The 22,458-nt window shown below is 41.1% G+C and overlaps 1 protein-coding gene across 3 annotated transcripts in view; it reads right to left on the bottom strand.

Annotated features, from left to right (window-relative positions):
* BIN2 (bridging integrator 2) overlaps positions 1-22,458 on the bottom strand; it is a 61,182-nt gene that overhangs the window by 21,298 nt on the left and 17,426 nt on the right. For 2 of the 3 annotated variants that reach the window (XM_058171500.1, XM_058171498.1), the window contains exons 2-7: positions 21,279-21,373; positions 19,909-20,004; positions 15,814-15,921; positions 13,560-13,645; positions 5,780-5,855; positions 1,840-1,922 (exon numbers count right to left, since the gene is read on the bottom strand). In XM_058171500.1, coding sequence (XP_058027483.1) covers positions 1,840-1,922; positions 5,780-5,855; positions 13,560-13,645; positions 15,814-15,921; positions 19,909-20,004; positions 21,279-21,373 — 544 coding nt within the window. The remainder of the gene's footprint in view (positions 1-1,839; positions 1,923-5,779; positions 5,856-13,559; positions 13,646-15,813; positions 15,922-19,908; positions 20,005-21,278; positions 21,374-22,458) is intronic. The other variant, XM_058171501.1, reaches the window with a different exon arrangement.

Raw genomic sequence — 22,458 nt, 5'->3', positions numbered from 1 at the left:
ATCCTTATTGTGATCAAAAACGGATATGGGGTTCCAGATATCGCAACCGAGCACCTGTCACTATAATTGAGCTTCACCTGAAACACACATGCCAAAATGGCTGGAAGGAACAACCTCTCTCTTCATTCTCATACAAGTTGTATAAGAATGCAATAGAGCGTGAGGAAAAGAACATGAATTTTGCAAGGGGCCAGCTGTCTGGTCCCAATGCCCCTTTAACGGCATGGCTCCTTTTCACCTGTATGGCAGAAACTGAGTGATAGAGCAAGACAGTTTTAAAATTTGCCAGTAGGTAAAATTCAGTACTAGCTCTAATTAAAAGACTCCTTTGAAGATAATTATATAGAAGAAGTGCTGTTATATTCAAGAACAGCCTGTGGAATTATTAATTACTTTTAGTTTCAGGCTAACTAAAGTCACCTCATTATTTCGGTGGTCACTGAACTTCAGAATAGGCTTTACCTTTTTCAATAATGGTTCAGAAGTAATAGAATCGGTTACCTGTATGGTTGAAATTATTACAAAAGCTTTCTTTCTTTCTTTCTTTCTTTCTTTCTTTCTTTCTTTCTTTCTTTCTTTCTTTCTTTCTTTCTTCCTTCCTTCCTTCCTTCCTTCCTTCCTTCCTTCCTTCCTTTCCTTCCTTCCTTCTTCCTTCCTTCCTTTCCTTCCTTCCTTCCTTCTCCTCCCTCCTTTTCCTCCTCCTCCCCTCTCTCCATCTTTCCTTTCTTCTTCCCCTCCTCCTCTCTCCCTCCCTGCCTTCTTTCTTTCTCTTTCTCTTTCCTTCCTTCCTTTCATTACTCCTCCCACCTCTTCCCTCCTCCTCCTCCCCTCCCTCCATCTTTCCTTCTTCCTTCCTTCCTTCCCCTCCTCCTCTCTCCTTCCCTGCCTTCTTTCTTTCTTTCTTTCTTTCTTTCTTTCTTTCTTTCTTTCTTTCTTTCTTTCTTTCTTTCTTTCTTTCTTTCTTCCTTCCTTCCTTCCTTCCTTCCTTCCTTCCTTCCTTCCTTCCTTCCTTCCTTCCCTTCTCCTCCTCCTCCTCCTCCTCTCTTCCTTCTCCAATCTTATTAAAACTGAGATGCCCCTTCAAATGGCTTAGGACCCGGGTATTTACGGGACCGCCTGCTGTTACCTTTTGCCTCCCACCGACCCATACGCTCACACAGAGAGGGCCTTCTCAGGGTGCCGTCCGCCAAGCAATGTCGGTTGGCGGCCCCCAGGGGAAGGGCCTTCTCTGTTGGAGCTCCTACACTTTGGAATGAACTTCCCCCTGGTTTACGTCAAATGCCTGATCTTCGGACTTTTTGCCGTGAGCTGAAAACACACCTATTCATTCAAGCGGGACTGGATTAAAATTTTTATTGGGGTTATTTATATTTTAAGATTTTAAACTGTTTTAAATTTTCGGCCATAATATAATATGTTTTCTTTTAATTTCTTTTAATCTGTATATATTGTATTTTTACTTGGCTGTACACCGCCCTGAGTCCTTCGGGAGAAGGGCGGTATAAAAATCAAAATAAATAAATAAATAAATAAATAAATAAATAAATAAATAAATAAATAAATAAAAGGCTTCTCTGTTTGTTTGCTTTTTCTCTGGCTGCTCTAGGGTTGCTACTTACATTTAAAAAAAACACACCAGGTCTTGAATATTTTCTTCTAAATAATCTAAAGAATCTGTTTTAGTGAAGATGTGTTCTAAATCTTCTAATCCATAACAAAAGCATACAAGCTAGATCACTTGATAGCTACTTGGAAAGAGAGGGATATTTTTTCCCCTCAGCATTCCTGGGATGCTACTCAGATTCCTAACGTATCTGTAGCAAAAAGGAAATCACTTACCTGGAGACCCCTTTAATGATGAAGACCTTATTGGAATGTTGGTTCTCCAGCTTGCTCATTACATCATACAAGTCATGGTTTAGCTAGAAGCAGGAAGAATTGGGGAAAAACCATTCATACCCAACAATCACAAGGACACATCACCATAATCATCATCTTCAACTTTATTATCTATTATTATTACAGTTGTCACTCGTTCAACTTATTAACTCTGTTTCCTGAATTTATTCTTGATGGGGATTTCAAGGTGCCATTGGCTGAATAATAACTCTTCCTTCTCCCAGTGAAAATGGAACATGTGGCTCAACAATCAAAATATGGATTTCTGAACATTACATAAAAATCACATCCTTCCATTTTTGCAGGATTTAGCAGACATTTCCACACAGAAGAAAAATACAATAATGGGAAGGAAAGTCTCAGGCAACATTGCTATAGAAGAGTCTATGGTTTTTCTGGGCCCCATGCACAATATTTTACAGAGTGCTGATAGTGAACCCTAGGACATCATCACTCAACTATAAGCCTGCTGTGTTTTCACACTGTTGTCTGAATCTGTTTGGAATATGGGAGAGTTGCCTAGTATCTTTTGATTGGTAGATCTAGAGCAGGGGTCACCAAGCTTTCGAACCTCAGGGACCACTAAATTCATAATTTTAAATCCTGAGGACCACTAATATGATTTTTAAAAAAAAGATAAATAGTATTTAGTGCAATATAAAAATGCAGATAATTTTTCTGCGGACCACCAGTGATCCACAGACCACTGGTCGGTGACCACTGATCTAGAGCATCTCTGCTTTGAGAATCATTCTCAGTTAGAGTGTAATGGTATGTGAAAAAAACCTTGGGAGACAGGGCAAAGAGATGCCAGCATAACCCACTGGATAGCGGGCGAAACAAGCGGCTCAAAGCAGACCCTCCCTAGTTTTTCATGCTGTAAAGCAGATGGCAGGAGAACTGTACTTTCAGATTGCAAGGTTCTATTATTAATGTATCTATTAATATAACTTTACATTAAAAAAAGAATAGTTTATGAGGTTGTGTTTCCTGTCTGGTCTGCCTGGAAAGGCTGACATAGAGGGAGAAAATGGGTTCTATCCAGGGGTGAAATCCAGCAGGTTCTTACAGATTCTGAAGAACCGGCAGCGGACATTTTGAATAGTTCGGAAAACCAGTAAATACCACCTCTGGCTGGCCCCAGAATGGGGTGCGAATGGGGATACTGCAATATCCTTCTCCCAGTAGTGGGGAGGGAATGGGGATTTTGCAGTATCCTTCCCCTGCCACATCCACCAAGCCACGTCCACCAAGTCACACCACGCCCCAGAACCAGTACTAAAAAAATATGGATTTCACTACTGGTTCTATCTAAGTGTCCATGGGTACTGCAGATTGCACTCTTAGCCAAATTTGCCTGATCTTAAAAATTTGGGCAAAACACGATCAAATGGATACTTGGATGGGAGACCATCAAAAAGTCACTGGGTCAGAGATTAAAACATCCCAGATCAACCTGCCTCGTAAACAAATCAATTCCATGTTTTTCCTACATGGATGCATTCTGGAAATCACTAAGAGTTGAGCTTCACTCAAGGACTCCTTTACTTTTAATTGGTGTGATCAACAGAACTGCCTACACAAGCTGGCCATTCCCATATCCATTCAACAGCTGAAGCTGTTGAAGGAAGAGTAGTACCATGTTTCCCTGAAAATAAGACTCTCTCTTACATTATTTTAAACCCCAAAATAAGTGCTTGGTTTTATTTTCGGGGAGGTCTTATTATTTTGGGATGTGTGGAGCAAGGGCTCCTCTTGCCATCTTACCTGATTTCCAGCTCTGCATTTAAATATTTTCAGGGGGAGGCTTATTTTAGCACATGCGCTCAAAAGCCCGATTGGGCTGATTATCAGGGGATGTCTTATTTTCGGGGAAACAGGCTAGTAGAAGGAATTTGCCTTTACATGGGCAGGCAGGAGACAACTTGAATAGTTGATCCAGTATTTGTCATTTGCAGGAAATTTACAAAACTAAATAAATGGTGTTTGTGTGTATAGAATTGGGGTAATTCTGATCAGTTTTCGTTATTTATTTATTTTACTTAGCATATGGCATAACATACATGGACTAGCAATATATATATAAACATTTAATTTGGATTAGTAGAACACAATAAAATATAGCTGTTAAAAAGATCTATGGTCAAATACAAATGCCTAGGCCAGGGGTCTCAAACTCAATTTCATTGAGGGCCGCATCAGGGTTGTGTTTGACCTTGGGGGGGCCAGTTTAGGCATGGCCCATGTAGGTGTGGCCAGCTCGATATCACTCGTGTTGGGGGTGCCTGTTAGCGAAAACGGGCTCCTGAGCTCCATTTTCGGCTGTGATGGCCTCCTGCAACCCTCTGCCAGTGAAGATGGAGCTCGGGAGGGCTGCACACAGCCCTCCTGAGCTCTGTTTTTATCGGCAGAGGCATGGCAGGCCGGTCCTTCACTGTTTCCAGGGTGACCCCATGGGCCAGATCTAAGTACCCTGTGGGCAGGATCCAACCCCTGGGCCTTGAGTTTGACACCCCTGGTCTAGGTCATCTAATCATTGAAACACAGCATTGTTTATATTTTAAAAAATCAGATACTGGACCATCATATGCCCTTGGCTTACAGCCAGTCACAATGTGATCTACAGTTTGATATGGGATCCCCTAGTCACACTGAGGGGCGGGGAATATTATGCCCCATTTATACAGAGTCCCAGCAGATGCTGTGTGTTCTGTCCCCTCCCTTCCTTCCCAAAAACAACATGCCAGCCGAGGCTGTCTGCCAGAAATTTATTTACACTTGGCCGTGTTTCTTCTGGCAACAAAAAGTTCTGGCAACGTTCCTTCACGTGCCAGCCAAGTCCTTATCAAGTTGCAGCGTGCCGACAGACCATTGCCAGGGCAACCAGGAGTCTGCAGGATGATCTAAAGTACTCACAAGAAATCCCAGCCTTCAGTCCAAAGCAGTCAAAGAGCCAGTAGTCCGTAACTTTGTCCGACACAAGGGCCTACGGAGCACTCTCCCTGCTTTTATCCCCTGTGGGGTGTGGCTCCATGACTCAGCATTCCCTGGGCCTGCCCCACCTTTTCCTTTGCTGCGCACGCTTATCTCAGCGTCGCTATTTCGCATCTAGCCAAGATTGATCCTCAGCAGCTGGTTCTTGGGGCGTTGCCAGGGAGTAGAGGGGTGGGGGGGGAAAGAGACCTTGTCAGCTCCTCCTCCTGGCCTGCAGCTGGAATCTGGGATGGTGCCAGGGAGGAGGAGGGTCCAGGGGGGGGGGGAAGGAGGCCTTGCCAGCTCCTCCTCCTCACTTTCCGAGTCATCCTGCTCCAGGAGGCCAGGCCTGGGGGCCAGAGCCACAACACCTTGTGAGGTGCGAATCCTATTCAGGATTGTCCATTGTTGAGGTAATTCAAAGCCTGGCACCTTTTTTTGTGGGATCATTTATATGTCATCCTAGATGTTGTGCAAGTGCCAGAAGGGCCTTCCTGGATTTGAGTTTTCCTGCTGATAAATGAGGGAGGTTTCATGTATGGGGTCTCGCTGATCAGCTCTCATAACTCATGTTTTTGGCACAGGATAAATGGTGCCATTAGTGGTGAAGTTAAAAAAGTCAAGGTAATCAAACCTCTCACGAATTGATAAGATTACTATTTGGTCTACAGCTGGCTCTGTCCTGGTTCCTAGCCACTTAAGTAGCAATAATTGTTTTCACATTTGCTGGGTTTGCACATGTATAACCCAAGGTAGCATTTCTCAACCTTGGCAGCTTGAAGATGTGTGGATTTCAATCCCCAGAATTCTCTGGCCAACTGGAGAATTCTAAACAAGCACGGATAGGAAAAAGACATTAGGAGTCTTTGCTAAATACATTGTATGTTTTCCACCCCTGCATATTTACCTTACTCATTTCCTTGTAGAAGATATCTCTCAAATTGGAAATATTCTGGAATATTGTCACATAGCATGCAATTCGACTAGGAAAGAATGAAGACAAAATAAGGAAATCAATGTTAAGTTAGCTAAACAACTCAATGAGGAGAAAAAAAAACATTTGTGAGCCAGACAACTTATTGCAGCAAGAAAACGTGAATTACACTTCTTCAGAGTACAGATTAGTCACCTGGCAGTCCACATGCCCTCCTCAACTCTCAACTATCAAACTAATGTATTTCAGTGACTATTAGGCTAGAATACTTTACCCAATGGGTTAGCTTTCTGGGAGAATAGAATTTCTCATTGTTATGGGAGATTGTATACAGGTAGTCTTCGACTTATGATTACAATTGGAGGCAGAATTTCTGTTGCTAAGCAAGGTGGTTGTTAAATGAGACATGTCCAATGGCAGTGAATGACTGCCACTGTGAAGTGAATCACACGATTGTTACATAAGTCTGGCTTCCCACATTGACTTTGCTTGTTGGAAATTAGTTGGGAAAATCCTAAATAGAGATCACATGGCCTGGCGATGCTGCAACCTGTTGCAAATACACGCTGTGACAAATACATGCACCCAAATTTTGATCACATGACTGTGGGGATCCTGGAATGGTTGTAAGTGCCAGGGCCAGCTGTAAGTCACTTTTGTTCAGTGCCGTAACTTTGATCACTAAATGAATGGTCGTAGGTTCAGGATCAGGACTACCTGTAAACATAAAATCCTATATTCAAATGTAGTTTATTTAATAAATCATGGTCACAGAAAGGATGGTTTAACACAAGATACAAAGTCTGTGTTTGCATCCGTACTTATTAGATGCGAAGAGGATTTGACACAAAAGATAACAATTCCCCTTTGTGTTTCTATGAATACCTCTTTTGTGAGGGCATTTGGAAAAAAATTGAAACCATGCTAGATGAGCATACCCAGATCTATATGTAAATGTAGATTCAATCATCCAGGCCAAAATCATGTAAAAAATATTAAATCATGACAACTGGACCACAACAGTGATCAGTCTCATTCGAGACAATGATGAATCTGCATACAGACGGGAGGTTGAACAACTAGCCTCATGGTGCAACCAGAACAATCTGGAACTGAACACACTCAAAACCGTAGAAATGGTGGTAGACTTTAGGAGAAACCCTTCCATACTTCCACCTCTTACAATACTAGACAACACAGTGTCAACAATAGGGACATTCAAATTTCTAGGTGCTACCATATCGCAAGATCTAAAATGGACAGCTAATATCAAAAATGTCATCAAAAAAGCACAACAAAGAATGTTCTTTCTGCACCAACTCAGAAAGCTCAAACTGCCAAAGGAGCTGCTGATCCAATTCTACAGAAGAATTATTGAGTCTGTCATCTGCACTCTATAACGGTCTGGTTTGGTTCTGCAACCCAACAAGACAGACACAGACTTCAAAAGATAATTAGAACTGCAGAAAAAACAATTGCTACTAACCTGCCTTCCATTGAGGACCTGTATACTGCATGAGTCAAAAAGAGGGCTGTGAAAATATTTACAGACCCCTCGCATCCTGGACATAAACTGTTTCAACTCCTACCCTCAAAATTGACGCTATAGAGCACTGCACACCAGAACAACTAGACACGAGAACAGTTTTCCCCTGAACGCCGTCACTCTGCTAAACAAATAATTCCCTCAACAGTGTCAAATTATTTACTAAGTCTGCACTACTATAAATCTTCTCATTTTTCCCATCACCCATCTCCTCCCACTTATGAATGTATGACTATAACTTTGTTGCTTGTATCCTTATGATTTATATTGATATTGATTGGTTCCTGATTGCTTATTTGTACCCTATGACTATCATTAAATGTTGTACCTTATGATTCTTGATGAACGTATCTTTTCTTTTATGTACATTGAGAGCATGTGCACCAAGACAAATTCCTTGTGTGTCTAATCACACTTGGCCAATAAAAAATTCTATTCTATTCTGTTTAACCTTTTTACATGCATACCCAGATCCTTCACTATTTTATTTTATTTTTGCCAGTAGAACCTGACTAAGCCCCAATCTCAGCTGTTGATATTCAGACAACCCAATTCTGTTCTCCAGCAGATTACCTTGGTTAAATTCACCAGAAGACATAAGACCAGCATAATGGTATTAGCACTAATACCAGATGTGGTAGGAACAGATGTGTGGATAAAATAATGATTATTAGGATTGAGGGAAAATGTCTCCATATAGGAAAGCCATGAAAATTACTTCAAAGTCAATGCAGTCAACTGAAGGAAAGGGCAATATCACAAGAATATCACAAGATATTCAGGGAATTAAGTTTAGAATTTGTGGCCGTTTGAGGACCAGGGCCTAGTCTTATGAATTTTGAGGGGACTGAGGATTCCATGGATGGAATGATGACATTGTGTAATGGGCTGTGAGAATAACCCTGAGGAAAAAGAGAAGAACCGCTTCCAAGGTCACAGTCTGATGAAACATGAGACCAAAGCAAAAATGTAATTTGAGAAAATGTCTCAGACTTGACCCTCCCTAATTCTCTTTAGGATAAAGGCAGGGAGGGGGGGAGCCGCTTTCAGACTTGCAAGATTCTATTACTGTAACACTATAATAAGAGTAGTTTTAGTATTCCTAATCTTGGTTTTCAAGTCTGGTCTACTTGAAGGGTTAGCACCGTGATGGCGAACCTATAGCAAGGCCAGCATGCTGTTGCCAGCTGCTTTTCTGGTTTTCGGCGTGCATGTTTGCAGCTAGCTAGTCTTCATGGTGCCGGAACACCAGAAAACAGTCTGAAAACAGCCAGAAAAAGAAGCCAGAAATGGCCAAAAACCAGGCTGTTTTTAGGCCATTTTTGAGGCCCTTTTCAGGCCATTTTTGGCCCAGACTAAGGCCTGAAAACAGCCCAGAAAACAGCCTGAAAAACGGCCAAAAAACAGGCATGTGCGCACCAGCCAGCTGGTCTTCGGGTTTCCAATGCCCAGCAATCATGCACGTTCCAGTTTAGGCACTCAGTGCTGAAAAAGTTCACCATCATTGGGTTAGCATATTGTGTCAGCAAGGCAATGAAGCAATATGGGCAGAACAGCATCTCTCCCATGATTTTTTTACACTCCTTTTTGATTTGGGAGAAGTTCTTTTATTCTTCGTCTGTTCAGCCTGTTCTAGGGATGGCATAACAGCTTCTATGGCTGTGTTTGTATAACACGCTTAACTGTAACTAATAAAGAAGAATATTTGTAGCTCAGGGTTGACATGAGGGGTCCTTGATGCTCTCTGAGGTTGGCTGTTTTCTTGCAGAAGTTTCATCTCCCAAACTAGGTAACATCACCGGTGCACGGATGATGTTACCTAGTTTGGGTAACGAAATGCCTGCAAGAAAACAAGCAAACTCAGAGAACACCAAGGACTCCACACTTAACTGGGCCAAGAGAAGACCTACTGGCTGCATTTGTTCTATGTGCAGAACTAACGTTCTGTGTGATCCCAGTCTATTTTCATTCATTCCTTTCTTCATTCATTCTTTCATTTGGTAAGGCTGTTCTGTAAAGACTCTGGATGGCAAAATATAAAATATACAATATATTGAACGTAATAGGTTAATTTAGAATGCACCTTGTAAATGTTACTGTTGTGTTTTCCCCTAAAAAAATATCTGGAGACTATAACATTTTACAATTGTTTGATGAGGTTAAATTAGGCTTGCCCATCCAACTTTGAATCCGAGTGAAAATTTGAACTTTTATCTGGCACCTAAACCTGTTTTAGGTTTGATACCTAAATGCACTCCTACTAGCTTTCAGAATGTGAAACTTTAATCTGATAAACCCAGGGGTGAAATCTAAAAATTTTCCCTACCGGTTCTATGGGCATGGCTTAATTGGTGGGCATGGCTTGGTGGTCAGATGTCTGGGTGGGCGTGGCCAATAACAATAAATAATAAAAATAATAAAGTATAAAAAACAATGAGATACCAAAAACCAACTTTCACATTTTACACACACACAACACAACACAACACAACTGACACACACACAATGTAAAAGCAGCTGCACTTCACACTTCACACAGCCACAAAAAGCTCAAAAAACAACTTTCACACTTTACCCACACACAACACAACTGACACACACACACACATACACATAAGATGCCACATACAGCTTTCTGAGATTTTGTGTGTTTGTGTAGTTAGAGTGAAACACAACAGAAACACACCAAATCTCAGAAAGCTGCACAAATATTTTATTTTATTTTATTTTATTTTATTTTATTTTATTTTATTTTATTTTATTTTATTTTATTTTATTTTATTGTGGACTTCAATTCCCAGAGTTCCTCAGCCAGCAAAGCCAGCCAGCATTAGTTGATCACTGAGGAAATAGATTAGCTAAGCAATTGATTCTGTCTGGGCTAAAAGTGAAACTGCTTTCAGGCTGGGAAAAAAGCCATGCGTTCATCAGTAATCAGGTAAGTGCCTTAGAATCTCTACTCTTACTTGTGGAAAACATGTTTTCTACAAGTAAGAGTACAAGTAAGGTTCTGCTGATGAGGAACTCAGGTGAGATCGCCAGAGGAGACTTTAAAAATTTTTTTAAAAAAGTTTAAAGATCTCAGCTGAGGGGCGGATCCCCAAAGGCTTTTTTTTACTTTTAAAGGCTTTTTTCGGCTGAAGAAAAACCAGTTTTTAAAAGTAAAAAAAAAAACACCTCTGCTGATGATGCGGCTCAGCAGAGGTGGGGGAGTGGGGCCAGGGATTTTTGCTACCGGTCCTCCGAACCAGCAGCCGCCATCACTACCGGATCACGTGAGCCGGTCCGAAATGGGAGCATTTCACTCCTGGATAAGCCCCAACATTGATTGCAGGTGAAAAGAAGCAACAGAGTGCCCAGTAAGGTGACATCAGGCATTTCAGGAACTTGGTGTTAGAGAAAAGAGGAATAAATGGGAGAATTTGGGTTGAAATGAAGAGCCTAACCATTTGGGTTTGTTGTGTGGTCTTCTTTTTTCTTCTACAAGCCATTAGTAGTTTCCTTCTAGATCACCCTTTACACAGAACTAATGTTCACTTTACCTCGATTATGCTGCCATCCTATGGCCACCAGGCCACAGTACGTTCCCAGCACCAAATGTAACCCCAACTCGTGCATAGTCCATAAGGTGCTTTCATAGCAGAAGTCCGGAGAAATTCAACATATTCTCTGCCTTTATTCTGCCACTTGCGCTTTTCTGTTTAAACAATCTTTGGGACTGTCTGAGGGGTTAAGGAGTAACAACCAGCCAAATACAAGAGAAGGAACTGAGAAAAATAGACCAGGATGGTCAGGCAGAAGTAGTGCAACTAAAGACTTTTGACTGTGGTCTGATTGGTCTCCTATGATTCCCATTAGACCAGGGTCTGCAAACTTGGCTCTTTTAAGACTTTTGGACTTCAACTCCTATAGTTCCTCAGCCAGCTTTGCTGGCTGAGGAACTCTGGGAGTTGAAGTCCACGAGTCTTAAAAGAGCCAAGTTTGTCGATCCCTACATTAGAAGGTCACCTTCATTACTTCAGCTGGGAAGCACCCAAGTCTTATTTTTCTTTCTCACTCTCACTATTTTATAGTTTTAGCACATTCTATGGCTAAATATATTCCATGTGAGAAACTGGTGGAGAAAAGGATTCTTAAAGACAAGATGATAATAATATGAGCACCTATAAGACTGTACATGCTCCCACAATTACAACATGTTTTTTAAAATAAGTTGCTGAGGAGCTAAGTTTAATCATGGAGTCAAATTCTGTACATGTTTGAAGATGGTCTACTATTGTTTTCAGGTCAAACTTGACTCTGAAAAAATGGTCTTCCATCCATTAAGAGTTGGTCTTGTTAATAAGTGGCATCTTAGTTATATTGTACAGGTAGTCCTTGACTTACAAAAACTCATTTAGCGACCGTTCAAAGTTACAATGACACTGAAAAAAGTGACTTATGACCATTTTGCACACTTACGACCGGTGCAGCATCCCCTTGGTCATATGATCAAAATTCAGATGCTTGGCAACTGGCTCATACTAATGACGATCGCAGTGTTCCAGGATCACCTTTTGAAATCTTCTGACAAGCAAAATCAATGGGGAAGCCAAATTCACTTAACAATTGTGATTACTAACTTAACAACTGTAGGGATTCACTTAACAAGTGCAGCAAGAAAGGTTGTAAAATGGGGCAAAACTCACTTAAAAACTTCTATTGTTTAGCAAGAGACATTTGGGGCTCAATTCTGGCCATAAGCCGAGGACACCGATAATGTTTTTACATCTCCATCTTTCCTTTCTCAGCTGCCTCTTGCATAGTCAATAAATAGATTCCCGGGGTTGAACACTGACATGAATGAAGAATGAAACTCTGTTTTGTTGCCTGTGGGAATCACAACTCCAATTCTTCCTGTGAGAGGCATGGTGGAGATGGAGCTAAAGGTTTTCAGAGTAGATATGTCAGCTATATCAACAACCCCAAATAACTTGGCATCAGGAAGACAAGCACAGAGCAAAGAGTCATCTGAACATAAGAAAAGAAGCAGCAGCCGCCATAGGTTTAAACAGCGGGAATGGTACTCTCATGTTGACAGACAGCAGTCTAGGGGTGCTATTCAGCAGGTTCTGACAGGTTCTGGAGAATCGGTAGCAGAAATTTTGAGTAGTTTGGCGAACGGGCAAATACCACTCCACCAGAGTGGAGTGGGAATGGAGATTTTGCAATATCTTTCCCCCAGGAGTGGGGAGGGAATGGGGATTTTGTAGTATCCTTCCCCTGAAGTGGGGTGGGAATGGAGATTTTGCAATATCCTTCCCCCAGGAGTGGGGAGGGAATGGGAATTTTGCAGTATTCTTCCCCTGCCATGCCCACCAAGCCACGCCCACAGAACCAGTAGTAAAAAAAATTGGATTTCACCAATGGAACAGTCAGTATCATAATACAGTTTCAGTCAAGTCTTTAATAGAGATTCTTTTCTGCTGTGCTGGTTAACTGTCTGGTAGGCTTGTCCCAAGTCCGAATTTAGCTGTTGTGGCTCCAGCCCCCACCCCACCCCAGGCCTGGCCCCCTGCCAGAGAGTGACTCAGAAAGTGAGGGGGAAGGGCCATCAGGGCTCCCTTCTGCAGGGCTGGCTTCTCTGGCTCAGCTCCAGGAGCCAGAGGCAGGCCAGGTGGAAGAAATAACAAGACCTCTGTCTCCTGTATCTCCCCCCGCCCAGGCAATGCTCCCAGACCCAGCTGAGGACAATCAGTCCTGGTTGGATCCTAGGTTTCGTAGACAGGAGAGGCGGGAACAACAGAAGCAGGGGTGGGGTAGGCTTAGGACGTGCTGAGTCATGGAGCCACACCCCACAGGGTATAAAAGCAGCAGGGGCTGCTATACTACTCCGTGGCGAGCAAATCAACTGCTTAGAGAGAACTTGAGCTGAAGTACTGTTTGTTCCTGGTTTCCTGGTTGACTTGTTGCCATCAAGAAAAGATTACAGAGAAACTTGGCAGACGCTTGCTAGTTTGCTGCCAGAGCTGATAGCTGCCGTGGACTGAATTGCCGGCTAATTAAGTCATCGCTCGTGCCTCCTGGACTGAGGTGGGGGGGACAGAATATTAGCAATCTGATAAACCATGTGAAGTCAAGGCTTGTAGGGTTGCAACCTAACTTTAAACCTGATGCTATAAACTGCACTTCCTCTGCAGTTGCAACTGAACCTTTAGTGTGCATTACCTGTTGTAAAGGACTGGCAATTCTTCTCGTAGTTCTTTATTGAGTTCCTCAAAGACAGTTTGGGCTTTGTAGAACTCCTCTTCAGCCTATGGAATCCAAACATTAATTAGAGGAACAGAAACTGCAAGGCCACCAAGCATTAAAAAGCCCAGATTCTGGTTACACCATCTTCTACAGAGATGTCTAACTTTTTTTTTGAGACTGGAGGCTATTCTCCAAAAAATATACCGAGCCAGGAAAAGTATGTGAGTGAGCCAGGTAAAAAAAACTCCACACACCTAATTTTAATTTTACAATTTCCTCTAATGGTAATTAAAATCCAATTTATTCAATTAAATAGAATAATAATTGTACGATTAGTCTACTTTTTAAGTTTTCTCTTCTGTGATAGGGAAAAAATAAATAAAATCACCATAACTTTTGTAGGGACTTTTTGAGAGCCACCCACTTCTAAGATGTGGGACCAGCTATAGCTGGGTGGCTTCATGCTGTTTCTTTGTGCTACGCTCTTTACACAAAAAGATAACTGTGTAAAAACTAGCTATGATTTGTTGACCTGCAAGCACAGAAAAGCAGAGGGATTTGTAGAGCCCCTGGGCTGCCTTTCTCCATCTTGCTATTTTTTTCATTCTATCTTTCCATATGTTGATGCTTTCCAGATGTACTGGAACTGTAACTCACTTTCACCACGTGAGCTGGGAGTGCTGGACACAGCCATGGCAACACACATGGAAGAGATCAGCTGGAGAAAGATTGATCTCCGCTCAACTTTCCTTCAGCACTTAGTTCTTTCTGTTTTCCCTTTCCCAAAAATATAAGGGAAAACAAATCACTTGGAGCAGTGTTTTTCAACTTCAACAACTTCAAGATGCATGGACCAACTTCCAGAATTCCCCAGTCCATGCATCTTAAAATTGCTGAAGTTGAGAAAGAATGTTCTAGAGAAGAAGTCAGAGGTGGCAGCTCTTTGTTCCCCATTGCTTGTCACCAGGAGCAGCTTTCTGGATTTTCTCAAGCTGCTTAAATGTTGCTCCCCCAGCCCCCTCCACAGGCTGCATAGAGAAGGCAGAACAGCTTTTTCTTTCTGTTTTTTTCTTTCTGCTTATATTGCTCCTTTAGCAATTAATTGCCCCTGCTTTTCCTCTTTGAAAATGGAAGGGAGAATAGAATAGAATATGAAATGAATAGAATGGAATATGAAATGAATAGAATAGAATAGAATATGAAATAAACAGAGCAGAATAGAATAAGAAAGAATAGAATAGAATAGAATATGAATAGAATAGAATATGAAATGAAGAATAGAATAAAATAAGAAAGAACAGAATAGAATATGAACTGAACTGAACTGAAATGAATAGAATAGAATAAGAAATAATAGCATAGAATAGAATATGAAATGAAATGAATAGAATAGAATAAGAAATGAATAGAATAGAATAAGAAAGAATAGAATAGAATATGAAATGAAGAATAGAATAGAATAAGAAAGAATAGAATAGAATATGAATAGAATAGAATAGAATATGAAATGAATAGAATAGAATAGAATAAGAAATAATAGAATAGAATAGAATATGAAATCAATAGAATAGAATAGAATAAGAAATAATAGAATAGAATATGAAATGAAATGAAATGAAATGAAATGAATAGAATAGAATAGAATAGAATAGAATTTTTTTTATTGCTGTGATTGGACACACAAGGAATTTGTCTTTGGTGCATATGTTCTCAGTGAACAATAAAGCATACAGAATTTGTTTTTTTAAAAGAAGAGGAAAGCAGCTGATTGTTCCATTTTTCCCCCTGTAAGTTTAGCTGCTATCCCTCTGGCCTCCTCGACCTACATCTCTCTTGGACCTCTCTTTGATGTAAATGTTGGTAGGAGAGGAATGCACATCTGCCACCTCCAGAACTGAAATCCCCAAATGGATCAGGACAACATCTTTCTGAAGGAGGTTCAGGAGTGAAGTAGTCATCATAATCCATTTGTCCCCTTTAGCCCCTCCATGAAATTCCTCTAGGGCAAAAGCAAAAAAAAAAAAAAAAGAGAGAGAGAGTCTAAAATGTTTGGTTCTGCACACTGGAGGAATGAGGGGAAGGTCAATGCCACATTTTTTGCCTTAGAACCAAGAACTCCGCCACCAACCAGATTCCTCTAACGTATTGACTCTAAGGATGGTGACCAAAGATGTCTGAATAGAAACCCTTGGATCTGAATCTAATTGGATTCCTCAACTGGTATTTTTACCTTAGCAATTTTAGCTTCATCTTTCTTTTTGGCATTCTGGAGGGTTTCCAAGTGATGTCTGCTGATATCATAATCCACCAGTTTCCGTCCTCTCTTGGCAATTCGCTCCTGTAAAGGAAGAGAACACATCAACGGTCATCTAGAGACAATAACCTTCTTTGTGTGGTATTTTAAAAGAATATCTGGATAGTCCTTCTGAATCTGCAGAGTAATCAGTCTTCAAGGCACCATTCAGTATATAGGAGAGGAGCAAGGTATTGGTAAGGATTTTTTTGCACAAGGTCTTGTAGGATTATTTAGAGCCGTGATGCAACACCCTCTCTGTGGGCACGTGAGCCATCGCTGCAGTTCAGGACCGCCGTGCATGCTGCGTGCCTCCTGCCAGCCAGCTGGTCATTGGGTCTGTGCTGTGCATGCACGGGCGGCAGGGTAAGGCACGGGCAGTGCATATGCGTATGTGGGGCGCATGCAGGGGTGCCGCGTGGATGCATGGGGGGGATGCATGGGGGATGCATGGGGGGGAGCAGGGTGCATGCGTGGGGGCCACAAACACATTACACTTTGGGGTTTCAGGCACATGTGCACGCATTTGCGTGCGCACTTTGGGCACGATCCAGAAAAGGTTAGGCATCACTGATCTAGAGAATCCCTGCAGAAAGTTCATTCAGTGTCTGGGATAAAATTTGGAAGAGAACATTTATGTGTCTTCAGTATTACAAATCCCATTCAAATAATATGTAAAAAACTAAAACTCTAAGCTATCCCTTTTTTGCCTGCTCAGTTTGAGCTTCTACATTTCCTGATAGATTTTTCCTTGCAATTCATGTCATCATTGGATTCCAGAATGCTGGTCATTATAATTCAGAAATTGTTTTTTTATATATATAAAAAATTTTATTTCCATTTTCCAACATCATATTTATGTACAACCTGTTATCCATCATTAATCATTAATTTTTATTTATTGCTGATTCGGGCCTGCCCGACTGCCACTTCCTTTCTTCACAACCTCCCTCTACCCTCTACTACTTTCCCCTCCTTCATCTCCTTCACTTTACTACTTCCTCTCTTCCTTCTCCACTCCTCCCTTCTTCCACCCTTTCTAACCTTCTTATTCCCCTCCTCCTTCTCAACTCTTTCCTACCTACTTTCTTCCCTCCTTCTACTCCTCTCTCCCTTTCTTTCTGAAATGGCAGTCGGGCAGCCCCAATATCATTTCAAATTTTAATTTCATATCTTCAATCATTACTGTACATTAATAACCAATCCATGTATTATTTCCCCCCCTTTCCCCCCTTCCCCCCTTCCCCCCCCCCCGGACTTTCCAGAGCAAATACCGGGTATTATGACCAACAATCACAAGCTAAGTATACAAAATATACATAAACTCCCACCCCTCTCTAAAACTTTAAATCCCCTCACAATAAAAATAAAGAGATAAGAAAGAATAAGAAAAAAGAAAAAAGAAAAGGAACAATACCAATACAATCTTCCCTTCACATATTACTTCTTCTTACAGTCCATTTTTAAAATTAGTCCATCTTCTCAAATTCAAATTTTCTCCACTTGTATATTCCTTCAAATTTCATAAATCCATTTCTTAAATTACAGTCCATCTTCTCGAGCTCAAATTTTCATCACTTATATATTTCTTCAATTGTCATAACATTTAATGTCCAATCTTCCAATATTACTCCATCAGTCAAATATCATTACGAATAAAGTCTCTCAGATACAATATTTCCAACTTAACTTCATAACTTTTACTGTCTATAAATGTATCAATTAAAACGAATAATCATTTAAGTTACATCCACAATATAACAGTAAACAATTAACATCATTACATCCACATTATCTAAATTCATAAATTTTACTTTCCATCCCTCACAATTAAATAATATCATCCCATAGGTTTATACCTTACAAATAACAAATAACAAAAATCCTATAATTTATATCCTAAACAAATCAATTCTAGAAATTAACCATAATCATCATCATTATTATTATTATTATTTATTTGATTTTTATACCGCCCTTCTCCCGAAGGACTCAGGGCGGTGTAAAGGCAAAAATAAAACAGATAATACAATATACAATTTAAAAAGCAGATTAAAAAACTTATTTTAAAATTAGCCTGATAGGTTAAAATATACTAGACTAAAAAACCCCATTTAAAATTAATTAATAAAATTTAAAATTTAAAATTAATAAAATTCAATTCAAGCCAGCCCCGCGCGAATGAAAAGATGTGTCTACAGTTTGCGACGGAAAGTCCGAAGGTCAGGTAGTTGGCGTAAACCCGGAGGAAGCTGCCCAGAGTGTGGAGCCCCCACAGAGAAGGCCCTTCCCCTGGGGGCCGCCAGCCGACATTGTTTGGCGGACGGCACCCTGAGAAGTCCCTCTCTGTGAGAGCGTACGGGTCGGTGGGAGGCATGTGGTAACAGCAGGCGGTCCCGTAAGTACCCAGGCCCTAAGCCATGGAGCGTTTTAAAGGTCATAACCAACACTTTAAAGTGCACTCGAAAGGCCACAGGTAGCCAGTGCAGTCTGCGCAGGAGCGGTGTTACGTGGGAGCTACGCATAGCTCCCTCTATCACCCACGCAGCTGCATTCTGGACTAGCTGAAGCCTCCGAGTGCACTTCAAGGAGAGCCCCATGTAGAGAGCATTACAATAATCCAAGCGAGAGGTAACGAGCGCATGAGTGACTGTGCACAAGGCATCTCGATCAAGAAAGGGGCGCAACTGCCGAACCAGGCGAACCTGGTGGAAGGCCCTCCTGGAGACGGCCGTCAAATGATCTTCAAACGACAGCCGATCATCCAGGAGGACACCTAAGTTGCGCACCCTATCTTGCTTTCATAACTGTACTAAGAAAATACTTTCTACCTCTAAAATTCACTGACAAACCCATTGGAACTTCCCATCTAAAATATATCTGATGTTTCTTAAACCCATCCACTAAAAAAGGAAATTCTCTTCTCTTTCTTAACCTTTTAGGAGGAATTTCCTTCATCATTTTTATATCTTGTCCCAATATTTGAAATTTATTTTTATAAAAGGCTTGCAAGATTTCATACCTAACCTTTTTAGTTGTAAAATAAATAGCCACATCCCTCGGTAATCTATTTGCTTAAAAGCCATTTTTTAAAATATATAACCTACCCAGTAACAGAGGACAAAAAGGGGTTAAAAAGGAAAGATGCAAAAAACTTTTCTTCTAAATCACTATAATCCCAAAGAAGAAAAAATATAAATCATAAAATTCTCATTTCTTCCATTTACTCAGTATCTTCTTGTATATCTCCTAGTTCCACACTAGCTGTTAATAAGCATTTCCTTAACTTTCGTTTCCAATACACAAATCGCCATTTGCTTGCATTCCACAAAATGCCATTTGCTTTCTTCTCTCCTATCTTCGCAACAAATGTATCCTCTATTAGGGGTTTGCAGTCTTCTTACAAACAAATGCTAGAACTCCAGTTTCTGCTCTGTCCTCGTTACAATCCATCAGAAATCAATTTCTGCCGCGGAGATTGGACGGTACATTTTTTCCTGCCAAAAGGCAGATGCCCTCTGAGTCTGGAGCTTCTTTCAGGCTTTGGAAGGAGCACTCCCCTCAAGCCTCCAGAAACTTTTCTGGGGCTTCTCCGGGTGGCTCAACTTCAGCCTGAATGCTCATCTCTCCCTCTTTGCCCGAGGGGGAGATTTACAAGCTGCCGGACAGCTAGTTTACGCTGTCCTGGCAGCTCTACAGACTACAGGGTTAGCAGTCTAAAAAAGACTGCCATCAACGAAGCAGAGCCAAACTGGAAGTAGCCTAATTCAGAATTTGTGATGGTGGTGTATTGACCTAGCAAAAATGTAGGTATTCCACCTATTTTAAAAATCAAATAAATAAATAAATAAATAAATAAATAAATAAATAAAGATAATCCTCGAGTGAATTCTTCGCAAAAAAAAAAAAAGATCGAATTTTATACGTATACTATAAACATTTTAACAGGAAAAACTGAACTTCTTGGCATTGTATTTTATTCTAGACAGTGGATACCGCATCTACACACAAATCCAGAAGTACAATACATACTTTAATTTCATTAAACTGACTCAAGTAGTTGTCCATGGTCCTGATTGCTTGGTCTGCCAGCTTTTCCTCATAATCTTCCCATAGAAGATCGTTGCTCTGTGAGGAAAAGGAGACACTTTTCAAAATGCTATTGAAATAACCCCCATGCAGTTATTCTTTTCTCCCAGGAAGACCTAGAAGTCTACAGGGTCACTCTAAAAATAAAAGTAGAACTCTTTTATACAGAGGCTGGGAATAAAGAAGAGGAATTGGGTTAGTTTCCTCCTGTAGATCATTTTATTCCATTGGGGCTTTTTGTTTTAACTGAGCAGCAGAACAAACAGTATTCAAAAGGAAGAGAAAATAATGATTAGTGTCATTTAGAATGGAAATATCAGAGATATCTTACATCCGTGATGGTGAACCTATGGCATGCATGCCACAGGTGGCGTGCAACGCCCTCTCTGTGGACACGTGAGCCATCGCTGCAGTTCAGGACCGCCGTGCATGCTGCGTGCCTCCTGCCAGCCAGCTGATTTTCAGGCCTTTTGGGCCCACTGGAAGTCAGGAAATGGGTCGTTTCCAGACTCCGGTGTGGGGAAGGCTGTTTTCATCCTCCCTAGGCTCCAAGAAACCTTCTGGAGCCTGGGGAGGGTGAAAAACGGGCTTACCGTGCCCACCGTGCCATTGTGTGCCAAAAGTGGGGGGAGCGTGGGGGGGGTCATGTGCGCATGTGCGGGGCGGGCACATTGAATTATGGGTGTGGGCATGCGCACGCACGACCCCCCCTGCACCCCCCCCATTTTTGGCACGCAACGGTAAAAAGGTTAGCCATCACTGCCCTACGTATTTGCAAGGATATTCTAGAACAGAGGTCTCCAACCTTGGTCCCTTTAAGACTTTAAGCAAAGCTGGCTGAGGAACTCTGGGAGTTGAAGTCCACAAGTCTTAAAGGGACCAAGGTTGGAGACCCCTGTTCTAGAATACTGGAAAATTAAGAATGGAGGTCTAAAAGGGCCATGGTGGCTCAGGCTGTAAGATAGCCTGTTATTAAAACACAGCAGCCTGCAATTACTGCAGGTTCTAGTCCCACCAGGCCCAAGCTTGACTCAGCCTTCCATCCTTTATAAGGTAGGTAATATGAGGACCCAGATTGTTGGGGGGCAATAAGTTGACTTTGTAAATATACAAATAGAATGAGACTATTGCCTTACACACTGTAAGCCGCCCTGAGTCTTCGGAGAAGGGCGGGATATAAATGTAAATAAATAAATTTTAAAAAAAAGTTCTGAGAGCTGGTTTCTTGTAATAGTTACAACTAGGAACTAGTAGGAAGTCTAATGTTTCAATTTAAAAAGTCAGCCCTGATATCTGGAATATATCATAATTACCTGAACTATGGCCTTCAATTCTTCATATCCATTCCATTCATCACAGTAAATTTCTTGCAGCGTTTCAGACACTTTCTTGGAACTTTCATGCATTCCTAGTAAAGTCAATATAAATGATCACAAAAATCACTATCAATCTAAAGTCAGCATGTTCTACTGATCAGTGGCTGTATTTGCATATTACAGTAAACCATGTTTTAACCAAGGTTTGCTAAATACTCACAACTGAATAGGTTCACCCACTATGTTAAACCACAAACAACGGTTTACAAACTCAACTCAACTAGCAAACTAATGTATTTCAGTGACTATTAGGCTAGAATATTTTACCCAATGGGTTAGCTTTCTGGGAGAATGTGATTTCTCATTGTTATGGGAGATTCTATACAAGTAGTCTTCGACTTACGATTACAATTGGAAGCAGAATTTCTGTTGCTAAGCAAGGTGGTTGTTAAATGAGACATGTCCAACAGCAGTGAATGACTGCCGTTGTGAAACGAATCACACAATTGTTACGTAAGTCTGGTTTCCCACATTGACTTTGCTGGTTGGAAGTTAGCTGGGAATCTAAATGGAGATCACATGGCCTGGGGATGCTGCAACCTGTTGCAAATACACGCTGTGGCAAAAAGGTTCACCCACTATGTTAAACCACAGTTTACAAACTCGATTGTCTGGGTTCATACAACATACTAACTAAATTTTTAAAAAGCTTTCTTATGGTGTAGCATGATATATGAACTGGGGAAATGAGGAGAAATCTTCACTCATTAATGACCTTGGTTTAAAATCAAGTTGCTGGAACCTCAGCTCTTTGGTGAAATTTGTGATTACATGATGAATGTAATCTCCCTATTAGATGTGATTAAAATATATGAAAACTGCATTCTGAGGCAACAAGTGCAGCTTCCTAACTTCCTAAACTCCCCATCCTGTATTTGTGAAGAGATCTACTTGACAGATAAATGTACATACATTGGAATTAAAAAGGTTCTCTCATCCTCATTAGTGGCAGACCACATGAAACCGTATCAGTAATGAAACTTCCTGGGTCATTTCCTTACAAGGGTTTTGTGTAAGAATTAAGGGTCAAAGTGACATATATGCCGCCAAGAAGCATCTTGACTGAAGGAAATAATTTTTAATGGCCTTAAAAAGGGCTCAGAGATAAGAGGCAGAT

This window comes from Ahaetulla prasina, chromosome 2 (assembly GCF_028640845.1).
Source record: "Ahaetulla prasina isolate Xishuangbanna chromosome 2, ASM2864084v1, whole genome shotgun sequence".
NCBI classification, from domain to species: Eukaryota; Metazoa; Chordata; class Lepidosauria; order Squamata; family Colubridae; genus Ahaetulla; species Ahaetulla prasina.
This window is presented reverse-complemented; position numbering and strand designations above follow the sequence as displayed.